This window comes from Bufo bufo, chromosome 1, assembly GCF_905171765.1.
Source record: "Bufo bufo chromosome 1, aBufBuf1.1, whole genome shotgun sequence".
Lineage (NCBI taxonomy): Eukaryota > Metazoa > Chordata > Amphibia > Anura > Bufonidae > Bufo > Bufo bufo.
The window spans coordinates 572,840,375-572,864,564 of record NC_053389.1 but is presented as its reverse complement, the minus strand read 5'-3'; the positions used below and the strand labels follow the sequence as shown (position 1 = coordinate 572,864,564).

The 24,190-nt window shown below is 42.9% G+C and overlaps 1 protein-coding gene across 3 annotated transcripts in view; it reads right to left on the bottom strand.

The window, feature by feature from the left end:
- USP6NL (USP6 N-terminal like) overlaps positions 1 to 24,190 on the bottom strand; it is a 131,867-nt gene that overhangs the window by 40,010 nt on the left and 67,667 nt on the right. For 2 of the 3 annotated variants that reach the window (XM_040413229.1, XM_040413233.1), the window contains exons 2-3: positions 19,062 to 19,129; positions 11,819 to 11,901 (exon numbers count right to left, since the gene is read on the bottom strand). In XM_040413229.1, the coding sequence (XP_040269163.1) occupies positions 11,819 to 11,901; positions 19,062 to 19,129 (151 nt within the window). Of the gene's footprint in view, positions 1 to 11,818; positions 11,902 to 19,061; positions 19,130 to 21,720; positions 21,723 to 24,190 lie in introns of all 3 variants that reach the window. The other variant, XM_040413231.1, reaches the window with a different exon arrangement.

The window sequence follows — 24,190 nt, the reverse complement described above, 5'->3', positions numbered from 1 at the left end:
GACTAGCTACCTGTATTCTGGATCACTCCTACTCATTCAGTACACGGAAACCACACACAATTTAGTTCCTCAAAATTATAGGAACAAGCACAAAAATGGTTTAATGTTGCGTCTGCCACAGGAAGTACTTTTCATAATTTATCACTATTTTAAAGAGGTTGTCTGAAATTTTTATAAACTTGCAAAAAAAAAAAAAAAAAAAATAATATATAATAATAAAGAAAAACTATTAACTGCTGCGTTTCTGCACCAAAATCTGCAATGTCTAATTGCGTTTTTTGGTGAGGATTTGAGGTGGTTTTGCCTCGGATCTCACCCTTTCATTGAAAAGGGTGAAATCCATAGCTAAAACCACAAACACAACAGACATGCTGCTGATTTTGTAATCCGTATAAAAAAAAAAAAAATCAGCAAAGTGTGCATGAGATTTGTGTAATCTCATCCACTTTGCTGGTACTGTAATATGCTGCCGTTTTCCTGCACGAGAATCTGTGGAGAAAAACTGTGAATATTCCACAATGTGTGCAGGTGGCCTAAAGGTCCTACAGTGATTTACATCACAGAGATAACCACTGCAGGCAATTACTGGCCTCAGCAGAGATGCTAGGCATGTATGGCACTGGACTGCTGAGACCAGTGATTAGTGACCGGTGTACGTGATGTCCCTGCTGCAGAACCGGAGGGGACTACTGGAGTGGTGGGGGATTCAACAGGTGAGTAAGGGTTTTTATTTATACCATGACCTGTTCTTAGGCAAGTTTCTGAAAATCCCAGACAGCACCATTAAAAAGAGCTTTCTAGGAGTACATTATTGATGACATATTTTCGGGACAGGTAATCAATACCGGATATGTGGGGGTCAGAGTCCCAATACTCCTGCCAATCAGCTGTTTCAAGAGGCCGCGGTGCTCCGTTGAGTCCGTGATTGCTGTGGCCTCCTTACAGCCTACCTAGCACTGCGCAGTACATTGTATAGTGGCTGTTCTTGGAACTGCAGTCCAGGCCCATCTACTGCACATAAGCTATGTGACCAATGAACAAGACATCAGCTCCCCGTGCCCCCGCGGCCTTTTTAAATAACTGATCTGTGGGTGTGCCAGGAGTCGTGAGGGCAAGTTATCAATACTGAACTCTCAGAAAAATAATTTAATACATTTAAAATAGGTCTTTGCGTATTAAAGATGGCCCAGTGACCAGTTGATGAAAACAGGTCCAGTTTTAGAATCCCTCAGCAATCAGCTGTTAGCAGAATGGGGAACCTGTAGCTAGCCATACTTTTCCTCATATGGACATATGGAAAGGGGTAGACTTCATGAGACAAGAACTTTAAAAAAAAAAAAATATATAGTAGCATCATATTCCATGTAGACCTCCTGTAGGATATTTCTTTCTGCATATAAATAATTTACTTCACGCGCAACTTGACTTTTTTTTGTTAGAGAAAAGGCAAATAAAGCAGAGAGCTGCATCCATACTGTAGCGCCTTGCGCTTTCTTGCTTCACATTCTAGATACATACACTGAAAAAATATATAAACGCAACACTTTCGGTTTTGCTCCCATTTTGCATGAGCTGAACTCAAAGATCTGAAGCATTTTCTACATACACAAAAGACCCATTACTCTCAAATATATTGTTCACAAATCTGTCTAAATCTTGTTAGTGAGCACTTCTCCTTTGCCGAGATAATCCATCCCACCTCACAGGTGTGGCATATCAAGGTGCTGATTAGATAGCATGAATATTGCACAGGTGTGCCTTAGACTGCCCACAATAAAAGACCACTCTGAAATGTGCACAGTTTTGCCTTACTGTCAGTATCTGGTGTGATCACCATTTGCCTCACGCAGTGAAACACATCTCCGTCACATGGAGTTGATCAGGTTGTTGATTGTGGCCTGTGGAATGTTGGTCCACTCCTCTTCAATAGCTGTGCGAAATTGCAGAATATTGGCAGGAACTGGAACACGCTGTCTTATACGCTGATCCAGAGCATCCCAAACATGCTCAATGGGGGACATGTCCGGTGAGTATGCTGGTCATGCAAGAACTGGGATGTTTTCAGCTTCCAGGAATTGTGTACAGATCCTTGCAATATGGGGCCGTGCATTATCATGTTGCAACATGAGATGATGGTCGTGGATGAATGGCACAACAATGGGTCTCAGGATCTCGTCACGGTATCTCTGTGCATTCAAAATGCCATCAATAAAATGCACCTGTGTTCGTTGTCCATAACATAGGCCTGCCCATACCATAACCCCACCGCCACCATGGGCCACTTGATCCACAACATTGACATCAGCAAACCACTCACCCACACGACGCCACACACTCTGTCTGCCATCTGCCCTGAACAGTGAAAACCAGGACTCATCCGTGAACAGAATGCCTCTCCAACGTGCCAGATGCCATTGAGTGAGCATTTGCCCACTCAGGTCAGTTACAACGACGAACTGCAGTCAGGTCCAGACCCTGATGAGGACGACGAGCATGCAGATGAGCTTCCCCGAGACGATTTCTGACAGTTTGTGCAAACTCTTTGGTTATGCAAACCGATTGTTGCTGCAGCTGTCTGGGTGGCGGGTCTCAGACGATCATGGAGGTGAACATGCTGGATGTGGAGGTCCTGGGCTGGTGTGGTTACACGTGGTCTGTGGTTGTGAGGCTGGTTGGATGTACTGCCAAATTCTCTGAAACGCCTTTAGAGACAGCTTATGGTAGAAAAAAGAACATTCATTGCACGGGCAACAGCTCTGGTAGACATTCCTGCAGTCAGCATGCCAATTGCATGCTCCCTCAAACGTTGCGACATCTGTGGCATTGTGCTGTGTGATCAAACTGCACATTTCAGAGTGGTCTTTTATTGTGGGCAGTCTAAGGCACACCTGTGCAATATTCATGCTGTCTAATCAGCACCTTGATATGCCACACCTGTGAGGTGGGATGGATTATCTTGGCAAAGGAGAAGTACTCACTAACACAGATTTAGACAGATTTGTGAACAGTATTTTAGAGTAATGGGTCTTTTGTGTATGTAGAAAATGCTTCAGATCTTTGAGTTCGGCTCATACAAAATGGGAGCAAAACTGCAAAAGTGTTGCGTTTATATTTTTGTTCAGTGTATATAGAGAGCCACTTCTCACTTTTTACATGCATTCGGACCTTGCTCACAACACACATGATTATATATGGTTATCATACTACACACAGAATGCAATCTGCCAGGCCAAATGAAAAGACAAAATTATAGACCGTAAAAACACAAACCCATAGTTATATGGAAGCTGAATATCTTCAATTTTCCAAAGACATTCTTTGTAACATTGAGACTCTTACCACAAGTTAAGGAAAGAAACCGATCACACCCATTGTGCAAAGCAAAGTGTACCTCCAGAGTTTAAACCAGAAACCACGAGCTGGGAAGTTCCAAGGAAACCAAAACTGACGTATGCAAATATTACTGGAAGAGGAAGGCCACAATCCTGCGGCTGTTCAGCATTCATTGATGCATGCTCCTCATTTTCACAACCATTTTATACAATGATATTGAAGGGCTGCAACCCTTAATGTGATCTCAGCCACCAACAAACGCCAACAGAATTTAGCGCCATGGATGGTGAACTATATGAAGCATGATCCATTACTCATACACATTAACAGCAGGGAAGAATGAATTACAACTTTTGAATACGTGCGGTTTTAACTACCAAAATGTAGACCAGTGTTACAAGGACAACCTGTCAAAAGGTCAGGTTTCAAAACACATTTTCTGTTGCTTATACTGCACCAAAATATGCGTCTAGCTGTACAGAGATTGCAATCACTCATGCGCTCAATGGGGTGTGCACAGGCGTGCACCGCCAATGAGGCGAGGTGCGGCGATTGCCTCAGGCGGCGCCAGGTTGGGGCCAGTGGGGGGCGATGGAAGGCTCTGAGCGCTTCTATTGTGGAAACACTCATCTTTGCATATTGATCGATGTTCGCAGGACAGCGATACAGTTGAAGGATGTGGCGGGGCACGGGAGCCATGTCTCCCTGCCCCACCATTCCCTCTAATAGGCTTTAGTCTTAGTTCATGTAGCCTATTAGAGGCTGGTGTCATCATCATCGCACCGCCTGAGCCGGGCTGCATACAGCTCAGGACACAGACTGGAAACGGTCTGCGTCTTGCACCGCATTGCTGACTCAATGGAGGTAAGAATTTGAGTTTAATAATTTTATTTGGCAGCATGCTGTTGGACCACAATGGGGGAAGCACTATGAAGACATTGAGGGCTCTAATCAGGAACATTTTTGTACTGGCACACATTATGAGGGGGCCACTATGGGGACATTAATTCTACTGGGGGCACTAAAAGGGGGTAATTTTTTGTACTGACACATTATTACGGAGCATTTTTGGGAGGACTGTTACAGTGGGGGCACCCTGGCACAGTATGAGCTTAGCATATTTATTTTTGGAGGACACTATATTTATGGCAATAAGTGTCAGGGACACTATATGCTGTGGACAGTTATTTTTTAGGGCACTGTGTGCCAATAATTATTGAAGGGGCAATATCTGCATGGTACTAGTATTTTCAGGTGGACTTTCTGAAGAATAGTGTTGGGGAGCACAGTGGGCACAGTATTTCGGGTGGCAGAATGGGGTGTTCAGAATGTGTGGAGGAGGATGGAAAAGTAGGAAACCAAGATGTCCGTTTGTCAAACTCTGCCAAGACAAGAGATGGCTGAAAGAAATCATCATTGCTGTCTAATCTGAATGGAGAAAATAAGGAAAATCATTTTGATGGAGAATGTCTACATCAGAGGAGACATTACTGGATGTAAGAGGTATGCGATACTGTATTACTCTTTGTTTTGTAGCACTGTATGTAATGTTTTCCAAGTATGTCTTTAACAGTAGAGCTGGAGGAAAGGGTTTAGGTTGAGAATTTGGCATTGGGAGGGGGGGGGGGGGGCGTTTCAGCTTTCTGCTTTCACAGCAGAAAGGCTGGTGCACCCATGGGTGTGCAGTCTAAATCAAACACGCACCTCTTAGATGACTTCTAAAGGTGGCTACACAACAATGGTCAGTTGTTTTTGCCAAGCGTGTGTGCTCTCAGCAGGGAGAAGAAATCTGCCAGAAACCTCTCCCATGTGAAAAGCCCACCCAAACCTTCTCCATTCTCCTCTGCTTCTGCTCCCCTTTGGACTTAGGCCCCTTTCACACAGGCGAGTATTCCGCGCGGATGCGATGCGTGAGGTGAACGCATTGCACCCGCACTGAATACCGACCCATTCATTTCTATGGGGCTGTGCACACGAGCAGTGATTTTCACACATCACTTCTGCGTTGGGTGAAAATCGCAGCATGCTCTATATTCTGCGTTTTTCACGCAACGCAGGCCCCATAGAAGTGAATGGGGTTGCGTGAAAATCGCAAGCATCCGCAAGCAAGTGCGGATGCGGTGCGATTTTCACGCACGGTTGCTAGGAGACGATCGGGATGGAGACCCGATCATTATTATTTTCCCTTATAACATGGTAATAAGGGAAAATAATAGCATTCTGAATACAGAATGCAAAGTAAAATAGCGCTGGAGGGGTTAAAAAAAATAAAAAATAATTTAACTCACCCTTAATCCACTTGCTCGCGTAGCCCGGCATCTCCTTGTGTCTCCTTTGTTGAAGGACCTATGGTGAGCATTAAATACAGTTACAGGACCTTTGATGACGTCACTCCGGTCATCACATGGTACGTCACATGATCTTTTACCATGGTGATTAGCCATGGTAAAGATCATGTGACGTACCATGTGATGACCGGAGTGACGTCATCAAAAGGTACCTTTACCCAGGTCCTAAGAAGAATACAGAAGCAGATGCGGCTGCGTATCAAGTGGACTAAGGTGAGGTTAAACATTTTATTATTATTTTTTTAACCCTCCAGCGCTATTTTACTTTGCATTCTGTATTCAGAATGCATATTATTTCCCTTATAACCATGTTATAGGGAAAATAATACAATCTACAGAACTTGATCACCCAAACCCGAACTTCTTCACAGAAGTTCGGGCTTGGGTACCAAACATGCGCGATTTTTCTCACGCGAGTGCAAAACGCATTACAATGTTTTGCACTCGCGCGGAAAAATCGCGGGTGTTCCCGCAACGCACCCGCACATTTTCCCGCAACGCCCGTGTGAAAGAGGCCTAGAGTGCGATGTGCACCTAAAATCACCTTACAACTCGGGCTAATCAATGGACTCAGCAGTTAGGTGTGCAGGCACGGCACCTGACTGCTGCCACTGCTGAGTCAACCGATTGGCCAGCAGTGGTGACATGTGTAGACAGTACATCACAGTTTGTGACCGGAAGCAGAGAAGGTAGCTCGGCGCTGAAAATGGAGACAGGCGAGTCCTTTTTTCACCCTTGCACCTTGCCTGTACATATGAAACAGGGTTCCCGATTTTGGAGAACCCCTTCAAATATTACATAAAAGTATCACTTGCAGACTCTAGACTACTCAAAATATGACGTTAAAGAGAAACTATGGAGGACGTACGTGTTCATTCCGGCTGCTCTACATCAATTGTTTCAAGCGCTGCTTATTAATTGGATTTTCCAAGTTGCAGGACATACAAACATTCGAAAGCTAAAAATGCTACACTATATGGAAGATATAAAAGTGTAATTGGCAAAGCCTTTCTATCACTAGGGGTTAAACGTACCCATGCTAGTTTATGAGAATTTTACAGGCCAGTGAATAAAACTCTGCCAGTCTGACCCTGTAGACACAAAACTCACTTAATTTACATTGAAATGGCTAATCAATAATATATTAGACTAGTTTTAATTTGTAGCTTCAACATTTTTATGTGCGCTGCAGGCAACAGTGTAATATGAAAAAGTGCTTAACCATAAAAGTCTAAAAATGGCCCCTCAAAATAACATAATTCAGAACATGAAGCATTTTAGGAAAGTGCTACAGAATTTAAGATGGGCTTAATAGCCTTATAACATCTGAATTGCTTCTATAAATATACTTAAAGCATGAAGACACAGTACTTGTGCTGGAGATAAGATAGCAACCTTGTAATTTCAGTTTAGAAATGGGCAGCTTAAAACCATAATGGTGACATCTAAACTGGATTTCAGCTGGAACCATCAATCCAGAATGCCAGGTAGAACTAGAGACATATTCTATATACAGAGCTAGACGTTTCCAAAACTACTACTATTTTTAATAGGAAGCCACAACCTAAAATAAGGCCTTGTTCACATTTTAGTCCACGTCCATGGAAAAGCCATGTGTGTTTTGTCTGTGAAGAAACCGTGTTTGGTCCGTGTGTCCATTTTTTGACCTCCGTGTATCATCCGTATTCCACAGACACTGCTCAGCTGAAAATAATTTTCCAGAACATCTCCTACCAATGGTCCATGAAAGGATGCCATCTGTGTGGCTAGTGGTTTTTCACAAACCTACAGACATTAATAGGCATGTTTGGTCTGAATCGCGGACCAAAGTAGTGCTCGTGTCTGGGATTTTTGGAAAACCACTGATGTGTGAGACAAACATTAATCATTGTGTATGTGTGCTATCTGTGGATATCACTTGTCTGTGAAAAACAAGAATGTGAACAAAGCCTAAAGATCCCTTTAGACAGGACAATTTTGCGGGCGATTATCAGGAAGGAAGCGTTCTTTCACGGCAATCGCCTGCTCATTTACATGCAATGATCTCCTCCACAGTAAAGGGGAGGAGTGAGCGCTAATGCCACCGGTCTTCCCCATGCAGACTCACTGTTTGCCTGCGGAGAGTGATTAGACGGCACGATCTGTCTGCAGTAAATGATTATTTAGGTGTCCACACCAATAATCCTATTACCCGACGAATGAGCGATCCGCTCGTTCATCGGGTAATGGGTGGCACCTTTACACAGCCAGATAATCGCCAACGAGTGTTCCTATTAATGCTTGTTAGCAAATATCTGGCGGATTCTCGTCCCGTGTAATGGGCCCTTTAGCCTGCATTCATACAGTGTTTGACCAGGGATTTCCATCAGTGATTGTGAGCCAAAACCAGGAGTGGAGGCTACACAAACATAAGGTATAAGGGAAAGATTTACACCTAGTTTTGGCTCACAGTCACTGTGGAAATCACTGTTCAAACACTGACTGTGTGAAATGGCCTAAAGGGGATGCACTCACTCCTAAAATTAGGCGCAGGATGTTCTTGTTCTTGAGATCCATAGGGATCCTAGCAGCTACACCTGCAAAAATGTAACTTATAAGTTCATAGATATAAGAAACATGGACCGTAATGCAAATGTATTGTAAGGCTACTTTCACACTAGCATTTTTTGAGGATCCGTCATGGATCTGCAAAAACGCTTCTGTTACAATAATACAACCGCATGAATCCGTCATGAACTGATCCGGTTGTATTATGTCTTCTACAGCCATGACGGATCCGTCATGAACACCATTAAAAGTCAATGGCGGACGGATCCATTTTCTATTGTGCCAGATTGTGTCAGAGAAAACGGATCCATCCCCATTGACTTACATTGTGTGTCAGGACAGATCGGTTTGGCTTCGCTTGGTCAGGCAGACAGCAGAACGCTGCAAGCAGTGTTTTGGTGTCCGCCTCCAGAGCGGAATGGAGACTGATCGGAGGCAAACTGATGCATTCTGAGCAGATCCTTATCCATTCAGAATGCATTAGGGCAAAACTGATCCGTTTTGGACCGCTTGTGAGAGATCATGACGGGTCTCACAAACTGAAAGCCAAAACGCGAGTGTGAAATTAGACTTAGGCGTCTCAAGTGCTACAGTACAGCACTGCATCTATGGAAGACTGATTTATCTTTTACTCAAGGAATGAGAAACACATCAGTATGGAGGTTTGGCAAGTCCCTATGAGTATTTATGGGCCACATATTTGGGAACAATATAACAGATGCTTAATATCCTTGTGTGCCAAGCACTAGCATACATACGGCTGTCATCTCCAAAATAGTTATATTCAAAGGAAGCAGACCGCCATGTGTGGTGGGTGCCCCCAAACAGAACCCTATTTTTCTTGAGAAAATTCTGTCTTCCAATGCTGAGAAATGCTTCACTATATGCAAAGAAGATTTTGGTGTGCCACTGGGCAGAGCTCCTCCACTATCACTCCACCAGTAACACTCAGCAATTGATTTACAGTTCTTAACATTTTAGAGCAGGTACCGGCTCAGTGGTTAGCACTGGTGCCTAGCAGCGCTGGGGTCCTAAGGTTCAAATCCGACCAAGGACAACATCTGCATGGAGTTTGTATGTTCTCCCCGTGTTTGGGTGGGTTTCCTCCAGTTTACTCCCACACTCCAAAAGGCATACAGATAGGGAACTTAGATTGTGAGCCCCATTGGGGACAGCCTGATGATAAAGTCTGCAAAGCGCAGTGGAAAGCATTTCTCATGATTAGCTAATCAGATTTTAACAAGAAAGGTATGGTTACGTTTTGGGGTACCTACCCTATATGGCAAGATACTTACTTTGAAACTGATTTACGAGGTGACAGCACAACTATGTCATGCAATAAGTGTGTTTTTCTGACATAGCTGGTAGGCATTCACACTAGAGTTTTTACTGGATGCGGCAGGGTTCAGCAAAAACGCTTCCGTTACTGATAATACAACCATCTGCATCCGTTATGAATGGATCTGGTTATATTATCTTTAACATAGCCATGACGGATCGGTCATAAACTCCACTGAAAGTCAATGGGGGACGGATCCGTTTTCTATTGTGTCAGAGAAAACGGAGCTGTCCCCATTGACTTGCATTGTGGGTCATGACGGATCAGTCTTGCTCCGCATCCCAGGATGGAAAGCAAACCGCAGCATGCTGTGGTTTGCTCTCCGGTATGAGAACGGAACAGAATGCATTCTGGTGCATTCCGTTCTGTTCAGTTACGTTTTCTTTCCATTGACAATGAATGGGGACAAAACTGAAGCGTTTTTTCCGGTATTGAGACCCTATGACGGATCTCAATACCGGAAAATATTAACGCTAGTGTGAAAGTAGCCTTAGCTTGTCATCAAATAAGACAATATGTAATTGACCAGTCTCAAGGTTAGTCCACCCTGGTCAAAACTACAAGTCAACTAAGTGCATGATGTGAATGGAGAACAATGTTAGTAACTGGGAGAATTACCGGCAGCCAATCTCTTGTTCCACCATCAACCATCTCCAGCGTCGCCCATGCACAGATACATTTTATTGATTAACTCAGTGGCTATAAGAAATGTTTAATTACATGCAATTACAAATGTATACAGATCCAGGTGCTGGTTTGAAAACGGTAGAATATTTTTTGTGGGACAACCCCTTTAAGTGTGCATACTGTGGGAATAGTATTGTTGCTCAAGGTTCTTAGCAGATTTTCCGTAGGTACTAATGTTAGGGCTACCTACTGTAATAAAGAGGCTTAATGAAGCAAGTAGTAGGGTAGAGCAGTAGAACATCAAAGAGTTGGGCTTCACAAATATCAATACATGTGAGGACTGGTACTTCTCGTCTGACATGTAGAATGAAAGGTGCATTGTAAAAGCAAATATGAACTGTCCTTCACATTAAGTATTCAGGTAATACAGTAATCTATAGACTCCTACACACAGCAGTGAACTGTTTACTGTCTCTCTCCTGCCCTTTTACCCTGTCACCCAACTGATTTGGCTGACCTCCATCTAAACAAAAGCATCCTTCCTAGACACACACTGCCACCTAACACCCTATACTTCTCACATCAACTTATATCTCCTCATCCCCCCTCAGCAAATCCCCACTTTTCTATCTCTCTCCTTTCACTGATCCACGGCCACACTGCTTAAACCGCTACTCCCTTACTTGCTCTCTCTAGAAAGAACACATGCAACAAGCTTTCCTTCATCCATTTTCAGGAAAGCTCACCTTTCTGGGTCTCAGAGTCCTTGGCTGTACTCTCATGGGGGACTGCAACGTCTTACTGACACACTATTTAGTTGCCTGCAAACGTCTCTCTGACTTCCTCCCAAGATCTCTCCTCTTGTCTGATCCTCACACAATCATCTCCATGATTTCTCCCATGCATCCCCCATACTCTGAATATCATTATCTCCCCTAAGACTCTCCCCTAACATCGGAACTTTCACACGCAACTTGAAAAATCACCTCCTCTGGAAAGCCTACAACCTGCAATAACCCATCTGTCTCCTTACCCCTTCCTTTGTAGGCTGTAAGCCCACAATGTTAGGGTTGTCTCCCTCCTTGTACTAGTCTGTCACAAAGTTAGTCCATGCTTATTAAATATGTTTTAATTCATGTTGTATACCCCTTGTCATACATACAGCTCCCTGGAATAAATGGAGCTTAAAAATTTATAATAATAATAACCTGCTGGACGTTCAGTCCGTACTGAAGTGACAACTGGTAATACGGTTACATATTTACTGGCAACACGTTACAGACCATTTTATAAAGGTTTGAAACTCCTCTGTTAAATATTAACTGAAACAGCAACAAGTTCATAGAAACAAGGCGGTAGGAGGGGGTGAAGGAAGAGAATGAAAAGAGAACAGTAAATGAAACAGTTCATCTTCATTTTACGCTCTGAATGAATCACGCGTGCTCCCCAGACTAACATAATTTCATTTTAAAAAGACACACATTAAAGTTTAATAACTGAAAATCGGCATGCAAGCACAAACTAAATCATCCGAACACTCTGGCGATAAAATGTTATTAACTTGCACACAAGATCTGTCACCCTTTACAATCTTCCCCAAGCCCTACAAGAAACAGACACTTACTGGAGGAAGCCAAATCTATCGGTGACCTTGTAGACTAGGTAATCCGCATCCTCCCAAGGTTCAATCTGTGCACCTTCTCTGCCCTGTTTTGGAAGCAAAGCAAAGTCAGTAAAAACTTATTTTGGTTAGAAACACTGTAAAGTTAGTTAAAGGGGTTGTCCGAGTTCAGAGCTTATCCCGGACAAACCTCTATTTTCACCCAGGCAGTTCATGCGCCAAGCTAAATCGCGCAGGGCAAAGGCTCTTTTGTTTACAGTAACACACTGATTGGCAGTGTGTTCGGTGACGTCACCGGCTCTGCTGGGCGGGCTTTAGCGTTGCCCTAGCCGTTTTACTGGCTAGAGCAGCGCTAAAGCCCACCCATCAGTGCCGGTGACGTCACCGGGCTCCCTGAGTAGCTGGAAAAAGAGGCTTCAGCGCTCTTGCAAGGGACCAGGTATGTCACCGAGTCTAAGAAAACTTCACTTCCGGCGAAGAATTTCCTATAAGAAAACGGGGCTTCAGAAACATGTGGAAAAAGGTAGGACATGGATGTATGTTATTTGTATGTCTGTCTTGTACTAATGGAACAAAGTCCTCAATCCCAGACAACCCCTTTAAAGGGCAGATACACCAAGCCAGTTCAATGTGAGAAACTCGCAACGTGTGTCAGTGTGAGGTCCCGTTCTGACCTCCTCCGCTCCTCTGACAGGATCGCACAGCATTAGGGCTCATGCACACAAACATGTGCCTGCCGTGCCTGTATTGTGGCCTGCAATCCTAAAGATACGGTGCGGAGGCATGGAGCATAATTCCACAGAATCACTATAGAGTGCTTCCATGGATTTCGGTCCATACCTCCATCCGCACTGCAAAAAAAAAATAGGAAATGCAGTTTTTTGCAGTGCGGGCAGATTGTGGGCCCATTCAAGTTGAATGTGTCTAAATCAGTCAGCACCGACCACACAGACGTGTGGCTGAGCCCTTATAATGATTTATAATGCTGTGTGACCCTGAGAGTCCTTAATGAATTACACTGACATAATGTGGTTAGTGTAATACAATAGATTCCAGGACTCTCAGGATCACACAGCTTTATAAATATGTATAGGTCGGAACAGGACCTCACACTGACACACGCTGCGAGTTTTGAGAATTGGACTTGCCGGTGTGTTTGGCCTAACACAGTAAAAATTTACATAAAGCTCGATCGACTTGCAAGGCTTCACCTTTTGTGGCAGAGAGTGCATTTCTTCTGGTGGTGTTTGAGAGTGCACATTTATTACCATTATGTGCATTTTGTTGGTCGTAAATATAGAAAAAGAGACTTTTGACATTGATGTGTTTATTTTTTTTACTGTACGGATTTCACACTGAATAACCCTTAACATGAGTTGTTCAGGTTATTTTGGTCATGTGGATAACTAATAAGTGTATTTTTTTTTTGTAAGGGGCTGTTCACATCTCATTTTTGTTTTACGTCAAACGAATACATTTGTAAACAGAAAAAACGTATGCCTTGATGTACCTATAGACTATAATTAGGCAAACGTAGTTCAAAAGTGCATACTTTTGACTCTGTCACCATTCCGGTCCTGGGGGGAAAAAAAATGTATAGAAAATATTTTTTTTTTACATTGCAGTGAATAGGAGACTGAGAGAAACAAGACAATGCGCATCCGTCAAACATATACATTAAAAAAGGATAGATAGCCACAAAATTGCATACGTTTGAATACTTTTTTTACGGTATGGCTAAACGTATCTACTCAACAAACAGCTAAAACAAGATGTGAATAGGACCTAACATATGCAGAATAAAATGTATTTAAAATAAATCACTTATTTTGTTTCAAGCTTTCCCCCCCCCCCCCCCAATTTATATTTTTGGTTAACTTTTTTTATTATATTTTTTCTAAAAATCCATTAAGGAATTACTATATATGACAACATTATTTTATACTTCTAATGTATTAGCAAACGCCTGTATGCCAATACATTATGCTCTGTGTCTCTATGGCACAGACTGCAGTTAGGGAAACATTCATGCGGAATTACTGCACTTACAGTCCTGGGGTCCTTTCTAGGTCCCAAGGGCTGACTGCAGAGGGCTTACCCAACCTCCAATCAGATCGCTGAGACCCAATTAGTGGGAGAAATCTCCTTTTATCATGCCGTGGTCAGTGTGGCAATCAAAGAGTTAACAGCTGAAACTGAAACTACCTCTGATCCTGGCTGTAGAGCAAAAGCCTGCTCTAGGAAGCTGTTACAGTTCATGCGCAGAGCAGGAGTGCTCACAGAACGATAACGACAGAGGTGGGTCATCAAGGAGAGAACATACATACATAGAAATATATATATATATATTCTATCCCCTCGAAGCATTCTCGTTCTTGCCGCTTAATACACAGCTCCTATATGTGTACCTGTTTTACTCAGACATATAGGAACCGTTAGTTGTTAAGGCACCCAAAGGGAAGTGCAGCCACATTGGTTGTCACCTTTAGCTTCTCAGTAAGCCAAGTCCGCTATCTAGGCGTGTGGCGCTATACTTTACTCAGAAAGTGGTATACATTTTTACAGGAAGTGTCTGCAGGCTATAAAAGGAAGACCATTTATTTTTAGTAGACTTTTTGGTTCCTTTTTGCCCTCTATGCGACACTGAACAGGCTGTTTACTACAAGCCCCATAATGCCTTGTGGGTGCCATTCCTTCACCAGCCGCTCCCCAGCTCGCCGATTTCTCAGTCTTAGCCCCCCTCTCCTCTCTGTTTAGTACATATACACTGGCAATACCACATCTGAATGGAGTTTGTATGTTCTCCCCGTGTTTGAGTGGCTTTCCTCCGGGTACTCCGGTTTCCTTCCACACTCCAAAGACATACTGATAGGGACCTTAGATTGTGAGCACCCTTGGGGACACAGTGATGCTAATGTCTGCAAAGTGCTGCGGAATATAGTAGCGCCATATAAGTGCGTAAAATACATACATACATAAATACATAAACATCCATAAGCTTTTCAGTTGAAAGCTGGAGACAATCCTGTTGCAGTGCAGGTAGTAAGGCTCCAGCTCTCCAGGGAACTCGCTGTGCTCGGCTTCGTCATAGAATCGGTGGGAAAGTAGAGTACCAGTGAAAGGCAAAGGACAGTATTTAGCACCACTGCGACCATAGTAGTCATACAGTAGTATATCTGCGCATGTGTATCCCCCAGCAAAAGTATTGCTGGATGGACATGTAATGACCGGTATAGAAGAAACAGTGTGGGTGCCAATCCCAGGTATTAAATCTATACTGTTAGGAAAAAATTTTTGAATAAAAGGTCAATGTAGTAAAATGATTAGTTCCCTTCAATGGAACCAATGCTGTTAATTCTCTTACTACATCTACTGAGATCTGCATCAGGGTGAAAACTCACAGAAATGGAAATGTTTGAAGTTAAAAAGCAAACCACACAACATAATAGACATTATACATTCAGTCAGGAAGGTGCTTTGAATGTAGTGAGAGATCCGCCCGGTTCATGCTGAGTTCTTGCCACTTGCGGCACAGTGATCATCACATCATGTCGCCTTTATTAAGTGCTGACAGAAGGTGAGAACACAGCAAGATACGTGCAAACACCTTAGTATAGGCTTATTATCATGCATGCTGTACGGACATGGGGAGGACATGCAAACTCTATAGGGTAGATTTAATAATCCTGTCTAAAATGTAGCATAAACTTAGGCAGTCTAAGGGCTCATGCACACGACCGTATGCCCTCCGAGACATACGGTCCGTGAGGGGGCCATATGTCCCGGAGCGGCATACATCGTGCGCACAGCATCATAGGTGACTATAATGCTGTGCGCATCGGGCCACCCACGGGGCTCTTGTCCCGCACTCAGATGATATGAGTGTGGGACAATAGCCCCGCGGGCGGCCCGTAACCTATGATGCTGTGCGCTCCCGTGCACACGATGTATGCCGCTACGGGACATATGGCCTGCTCACGGACCATATGTCATGGAGGGCATACGGTCGTGTGCATGAGCCCTAAGCGTGCACCAAATTTTTCACAGTGGTTCATGCAGGATGATAAATTTGGTACACAATAGACATGTTTGTTCTACTTTATACCAACTATTGGCTGGCTTACTTTGTGCAATTTTGGTGCAACACTGACACATCTTAAAGAGTGCCCCCTTTTCTGATAAGGCTACTTTCACAGTAGCGTTTCTATTTTCCAGTATTAAGATCAGTCATAGGGTCTTTGTACCGGAAAAAAAATGCTTCCGTTTTGTCCCCATTCATTGTCAATGGGGACAAAATGTAACTGAACAGAACGGAGTACTTGCATTGTGGGTCACGCCGGATGCGTTTTGCTCAGCATCCCATGACGGAAAGTAAACCGCAGCATGCTGTGGTTTTCTTTCAGTCATGGGATGCTGAGCAAAACTGATCTGACGTGACCCACAATGCAAGTCAATGGGGACGGGTCCGTTTTCTCAGACACAAAAAAAAAATAATGGAACTGTCCCCCATTGACTTTCAATGGAGTTCATGACGGATCCATCTTGGCTATGTTAAAGATAATACAACCAGATCCGTTCATTCCAGATGCAAACAGTTGTATTATCAGTAACGTAAGCGTTTTTACTGATCCCTGCCGGATCCAGCAAAAATGCTAGTGTGAAAGTAGCCCAAGTCATGTCTTCTCATCAGGCAAATCTTCCCCTATGTGCCAGAAAATGTGCCAAATTTTGGTGACTGTTTTACATCGAAATTCAATACACTTGAGTAAATGTGGGCCTGTGTGCTTGTGCATTGCCCCAGCACTAAAAGGCAGCAGATCTGCCCACAGAACTACCATGACGTTGACGTTTCTGTAAAGGTGCCCATACTTGTTAGAGAAAATTTGGTCCAACGTCTTGATTACACATGTGCACGGGCAGTTGGGAAAATAGCAAAGGGGGTGTGTATGCCTTGTGTAAGCTTACCTGACCCATGCATCAACTATTTGGAGGATGTATTCATTTGTCTTAACTTACTGCTGAGAGATTCTTTAGATCATGTCTAGTCATCTATACCACAATGTATACTTCCCTTGAGTGAACCTTAAATCAAATTAGGGAGTTGCCTTAATAATGTACTTACAGTGTCTTGAAAAAGTATTTATGCCCTTTGAACTTCTCCACATTTTTTTCATGTTACACCCACACACTTAAATGTATTTTATTGGGATTTTATGTGTCAGATAAACACAAAGTAGCAGGTATGTGTGGAGTGAAAATAAAATTATACATGGTTATTAAAATTTTTAATAAATAGAAATCTGGAAAGTGTGGCGTGCATTTGTATTCAACCCACCCAAGTGAATACTTTTTAGGACCATCTTTTGGGCTATGTCTCTACCAGCTTTGCACATCTAGAGGATGACATTTTTGCCCATCTTTGCAAAATAGCTCAAGCTTAGACAGATTGGATGGAGAGCATCTGTGAACAGTAATTTTAAGTCAGGACACGGAGGCTCCTATTGCTTTAACGCTCTCTTTACTCCTACCATAGCAGCAAAGAAAAAACATAACATTGAGGGTACAGTTACCAAGGCAACTAACCCCTCCCCTCAATCCCAGTGTATATAAGGTCTCTTCCCATTAAGATCCTCCTCTTTCTTTGCTGCTACCAGATAAGTAGAGAGTCTCTCTGTTCCCGGTTCATTTCAGGTGTTTTGTTTTCAGTTTTTTGCGCCATCCGGGCAGCTAGCTATGAATTCCTGTTAACCAGTAACGATGTTATTTGTATTAACTATCCTGTTTCGACTTCTCAAGGTTTTTTTCTTTTCCAACGTTGTCTCCACAGGTTGAAGATATCAGGCCTTGGAGGGCATACTCCAGCGTGTTTTACTTCTAAAGTGCAGGTTTCCTGTTCTCGTTTCCAGTTGTGAAAGTTTCGGTCGAAGGTTCTCCAGTAGTTCCGGTTGTTTCGTCCAGATGTTTATATTCCAGTGGGTCTCAGTTCGAACACGGCAGTGCACAAAGAAAGAGGAGGATCTTAATGGGAAGAGACCTTATATACACTGGGATTGAGGGGAGGGGTTACTTGCCTTGGTAACTGTACCCTCAATGTTATGTTTTTTTCTTTGCTGCTATAAAAGGAGTTAAGAGAGAGTTAAAGCAATACTCGCCTCCGTGTCCTTCATAAAATCATGACTTTACGTCATGAAATAAGAAAATCATGTAATTTTCAAGTCTTACCACAGATTCTCAATGGGACTTTGGGCCATTCTAATACATGAATATACTTTGATCTTAACCGTTCTATTGCAGTACTGGCTGTAGGTTTAGGGTCATTGTCCTGCTGGAAAGTGACCCTCTGCCCCACTCAAGTATTTTGCAGCCTCTAACAGGTTTTCCTCCAGGAATTCCCTGCATTTAGATCCATCCATTTTCATCATATCAACTCTGACCAGCTTTCCTGTCCTTGCTGAAGAAAAGCATCCCCACAGCATGATGCTGACACCACCATGTTTCACGGTGGGGATGATGTGTTCAAGGTTATGTGCACAGTTAGTTTTCCGCCACAAATAGCATTTTGCATTTAGGCCAAAAAGTTCAACTTTGGTCTCATCTGACCAGAGCACCTTCTTCTACATGTTTGCTGCGTTTCCTACATGGCTTGTGGCAAACTGCAAATAACTGCATAACAAGTTCAGAGCTTGGGATATATATATTTATTTATTTTCTAATTCTTTTTTTAACCTAACCCTGATTTACATGTCTCCATAACTTTATCCCTGACCTGTCCGGTGTGTTCCTTGGTTTTCATGATGTTGTTTGATCAGTAATGTTCTCTAACAAACCTCTGAGGGCTTCACAGAACAGCTGTAGTTATACTGAGAATAAATTACACACAGGTGGACTCTATTTAATAATAAGGTGACTTCTGAAGGCGGTTGGTCACAGTGGATTTTATTTAGGGGTATCAGAATAGAGAGAGCTGAATATAAACGCATGCCATACTCATTTCATTTTTTTATTTATTACAAATTTTCACTTCATACATACTTTCTACTTTGTGTTTATCACATAAAATCCCAATAAAGTACATTTAAGTTTGTGGGTGTAATGTGAAAAAAGATCAAGGTGGTATGAATCATTTTTCATGGCACTATATGATCCAGAATCAGCAGTATAACTTGTTTTAGGAATGCGAACCATCTCCTAACACACAGAGCTGGAAAGAATAAAAAAAAAATAAAGAAATACCTGTGTCACTCACCTTGTCATATTTGGCAACTATGTCAGCTCGTTCTTGTGCAGATTTAACAGCCACATCCTGTTCTGGATCTATATAAAGGAGAAGACAACATGAGCACATAATAAAACATTTTCAATTAGCAGAGGATGTCACTCTCTGTTGTCCTGCAGTGATAACATTGCGACTTACTATACGTCACTGGTGCAACCAATAACCAGTCCCTGATTGGCTGCCATGGTCCCATGTGAGTAGTCATCATCACTGCATGACAGCAGAGACAGGCAGAAGAACCAGAATAGTTAGGGATTTTCCAGGTAAGTAATACCAACTTTTTTATTTTAGGACTTCCCCTGCTCTGATTGCAATATTTTATTAACCCGGACAGCCCCTTTAAAAGGGTTTTCTGAGAGTTTTCTACTGATAACCTATCCAGAGGACACCGGTTCCCCTGTTGATCAGCTGTTTGAGAAGTCACCAGCACCAGCGCTGTGGCCTTCTCCAGCTTTTCCTAGGCCATGTGATGGTACGTTCACTAGTCACAGTCCTAGGCGCAGCTCAGCCCCATCGAAATGAATGGGGCTAAGCTGCGATACTGAGCACAGCTGCTATACAATGTACGGTGCTGTGCTCGGTTTGCTCAGAGAAGGCTGCAGCACTGTGAGCAACGGTGCCTTCTCAAACAGCTGATCAGCGGGGTCTCAGGTGTCGGACCCCCACCGATCAACTACTGGTGACCAATCCAGAAGAAAGGTCATCAGTATAGGCTTCCCGGAAAACCCATTTAACACTTCGAATTAAAACTGGGACAAACTAGAAACCATGAAGTGTATTTTCAAAGGTGGTAGATTTATTGAAGAAATATCCCATTTAGGCCTCTTTCACACGAGCGTGATGGATTGGCTCCGGGTGCGTTCAGGGAAACTCACACCATTTTGCAAGCAAGTTCAGTCAGTTTTGTCTGCGATTGAGTTTAGTTTTTTGCGCACGGGTGCAATACATTTTGATGCGTTTCTCACGTACGTGATAAAAAACTGAAGGTTTACAAACAACATCTCTTAGCAACCATCAGTGAAAAACGCTTTGCATCGACAATGCGTTTTTCACTTCTATGCGTGAAAAATGCAGAATATAGAACACGCTGCGTTTTTTAAGCAATGCAGAACTGATGTGTGAAACAAAAACTATCATGTACAAAGACCCATTGAAATGAATGGGTCAGGATTCAGTGCGGGTGCTATGCATTCACATCACGCATTGCACCCGCAAGGAAAGGAGGGGCCTTAGGCACACACGGCTATGTCCATATTTCAGACCACAAACAGATACACAAAATACGAAATCCTTATTTCTGCATTCAGCATTTTTCGCATTCCCATCAAAAGGACAATGCTTGTCTGAAATATGGAAATTAATAGGACATGTTCAATAATTTGCATAACGGACCCACAAAGAAGACGGCTACCTGAATGGCCCCATGGAAATGAATGGGTCGGTGCGCTTATCTGCAAAAAATGTGGATAGCACACTGTCATGCACATGAGGTCTTATCTGAATGAGGCTTGCAATAATCCGTGCGCTTGTCACCAAATAACCACATTCAGATGTGCAGACGGTATTTTTCTGCCCGCATGTGTAGTTCATAAATCCAGGCTATTGAGAATAACATCGATTTCAATAAAAGCAGTCACTATACCTAAATACGGGACAGAGAAAATGTCAGTATTGCAGAGCGGTGCCTCCTGAACACCAGAAGCCACTGAAACGAAAAGAACCTCTGTGCCCTGTAAATCCCTTCCATTACAGCCGTGTCTATCCAGTGGGTTATTAATGCGATCCTCCATGAGGGACATTTAATTAACTTGACTGTCCACTTTTCTTGGCATTTGCATTGGATTCCTCGGAAAGGTTGTCCATGCACATTTATATTCATGTTGTGTCTCGGCAAGATTAATGTTGTAGGTGCTGTAAACAAAACGCCGAACGAAAGCCAGACAGATTTCTAATAATTAACTAGGCCATTTATACTAAACTGCCAAGAGCCGACCCAAGAAGCTAAACCTCTACATATATTTATAGCCAAGTGGAAGATGAACCAGTGAGAGCCCACTATCTGAAATGCGTTGCAGAGCTAAACCTTATCTCACAAGTGCCAGTTTTAATTTCCCCTTCCTCTTGTCAGCAATGTAGTGTCGGGACTTGAGGAAGATAAAACCAGAGCACCACTGACCTCCATTCATGCTCCTAATTTACTGGAGAAATTCATTACCTTTTTCTTCTCGATAGAAATGGGCCTTTCAGCCGCAATGTTAGACTGGTAGCATCAGTTTTCTTAATGCCAAGCCCTACACAGCTGTCCAAGCTCATTCAGTGTCTGATGCTGAGCCCCGGGAGCCGGCAAATCTAATAAACTGTAATAGAAATATGTGGCCCCGGGTCCTCGAGTGTGAAATGGACACTCAAGTGTCTTATTCTGTAGGCAATGAGTTCTATGTTTAAAGAAGGAAGAAAACGAGGACGCTAGACGACCTGACTGCTATACGTTCAAAACGCTGGCTGAAAACTGGAAATATTCGATATCACGGAAAATTATGGAGCACTCGTGTCATGGAAATCAGAAGTCACGGGCTAACATACACCAAGTATCAGATCTGTACAAGGAAGAAAGTGGGAACAATCCAACTCCTCAGAAAAGCACAGGATTCCTGTAACCCCCCAACAGTCACATTAAAGGGGTTTTCCGAGATTTTAATACCGCTGAACTATCCTCTGGATAGGCCATCAGTATCTCATAGGTGGGGGTTCGACACCCGGGACCCCCACAAATCAGCTATTAGGGAAGGTACCAGCGCTCGCTCGCAGTAGCACCCCCGGCCTTGTCTCTACTTTTCCTAGGCCGACTGACGACACATCCATCAGTCACATGGCCTAGGCGCAGCTCAGCCCCATAGAAGTGAATGGGGCTGAGCGCAATACCAAGCACAACTGCTATAACCGGAGAAGGCTGCGGTGCCTTCTTAAACAGCTGATTGGCAGGGGTCCCAGGTGTAAGACCCCCACAGATCACATACTGATAACCTATCCAGAGGGCAAGTCATCAGTATTAAAATCTTGGAAAACCCTTTCAAACTTTGAAAAACTCTCCTGAAAAAGTCACTTTATTGTAGATGTTGAGTTTATGTTTGAAGTACATACAGTTCGTGCACAACTCAGGAGACTTAAAGAAGTTGTGCAGGCCATATATATTGAGGACTTATTGTCAGGATAGGTCATCAATATCTGATCCAAAGTAGTGCATGTCTCCGTAAAAAAAATACTGATGTATGAACAGACAAAATCAATCATTAAAATCAATGGGTACATCTGCTGTCCACAGAAAATGACGACAGCGCACATCAGTGAAAAACATGCCAAGTGAACAAGGCCTACAAGCTCAGGTATCAGAGGAAAGCAGAGATCAATCAGGCAATTTACCATGCACGTTTCACCCTTTGCAATGCAATTATGTAAAAAGCTGATTTTGGAACGGATCTGCAACAGATTTTTTTCATATGTAGATGTACCCTAAGGGCTCTTTCATGTGCTTGTCCCTTGCGGGAATCATGCTCCATGTGACAGAGGAATCCAGAGTTCTGGACTTAAAGAAGTGCAGGGAATTATCATGACTGATAATGCTGTGTGCCTCTGCGTGACCTTTCTTCTACAGAATCATACTGATATAAAGGTATCAGTAGGATTCTGTATTATTAAGGTCAAGCAGAGGTACACAGCATTATAAATCATGATAATGCCCTGCACTTCCTAAGTCCAGAAGGCTGGATCCCTCTCTCACACGGAACATGATTCCCGCAAGGGACACACTCATGTGAAAGAGCACCATCAGTTTTAAAATCTTTACACTCAATGACATTTTTTACTTTGCTCTACTTTTCTGGAAACACAATTAATGTGACCAATAGGCGGTAGCCTATGACCGATTTGCACAAACAACTCTGCAATGCTCATACTTCAGTAGGATGTCTGAAATAAAAAATGCATTTGGAAGCTATTCTTCCGATCATACACATTTTGAGAATAGACAATAGTTAAAAACAGGAAATCCCTGCCATTGTGTATTTAAGTCTTTTCCATTGTATGTTGTAAAGTGTAAAAAAAGGACGCAATGACATGAGCTGTCTGGTAGAGTAAGGATCACACAAGCTTTCCTGTTCACAATGAAGCGGTGGAAGAACAGAAAAAGTCTAATTTTCAGCATTAGACTGCACACAGCAAACCTACACAACTATTTCAGATGTTTTCTTCTTAGACATATTGTCAGTTAGGCAAACTAAATGGAAATTGATTAAAAATACAATCAGTACAACAGTATCGTATGGTGCCTGAGTGCACCATCAAGACAGATGCAAGTTTGATTTTGTGAACCCAAGCTTGTATAGTAAATCATGCTATGCACTGCAAATCTCTAAAATATACTTAGACCCCATCATAAAGTGAGCAGTTCTGATTTTGAGCACATATGTAGCAGGGCACTGGTAAGGAAATACATTCCCTGCCATTACTAGGGGTATAGCTACAGGGAGCAATCGGGACATAACACCCAGATGCTGAATGTTTGGGAAGGGGGCAACAAACTTGCCAGGGTATTCAGATACAGCGTTAGGGCAGTAAGCGGAACATTTGCCCCAGGTGGAAGAAACTTTAGCTACAGCTCTGGTTTCTCTATATATGGAGACTTTTCAATCACAATGTCAAATATATTTTACTTAAAAGAGACAAAGTTCACATGGCACGCACCAGAGGGTTAAAATCTTCATTCCATTACACAGGTACGTGAAGACAGACATATCAGTGACTGCCGTTTCGCGTTAGTGTGCACTTCATCTGGCCTACACATACACACGTGTGTCCCGCCCCTTATATAAGCACTTAAAACACCATTAAAACGCACACGATCACAAATTCTATTCTCTCAGCACTTCAAATAAGGGTTTTGCGAACTGATGCGTCTGCAACATGCGCCAAGTGGTGGAGACAAAAAAAATCATTATAAAAACAAGAGATCTGGGACCATTGGGTCTGAATGACAGGAATGATTTACCGTATTTTTGGCCCTATAAGACGCACCTAGGTTTTAGAGGAGGAAAATTAGAAAA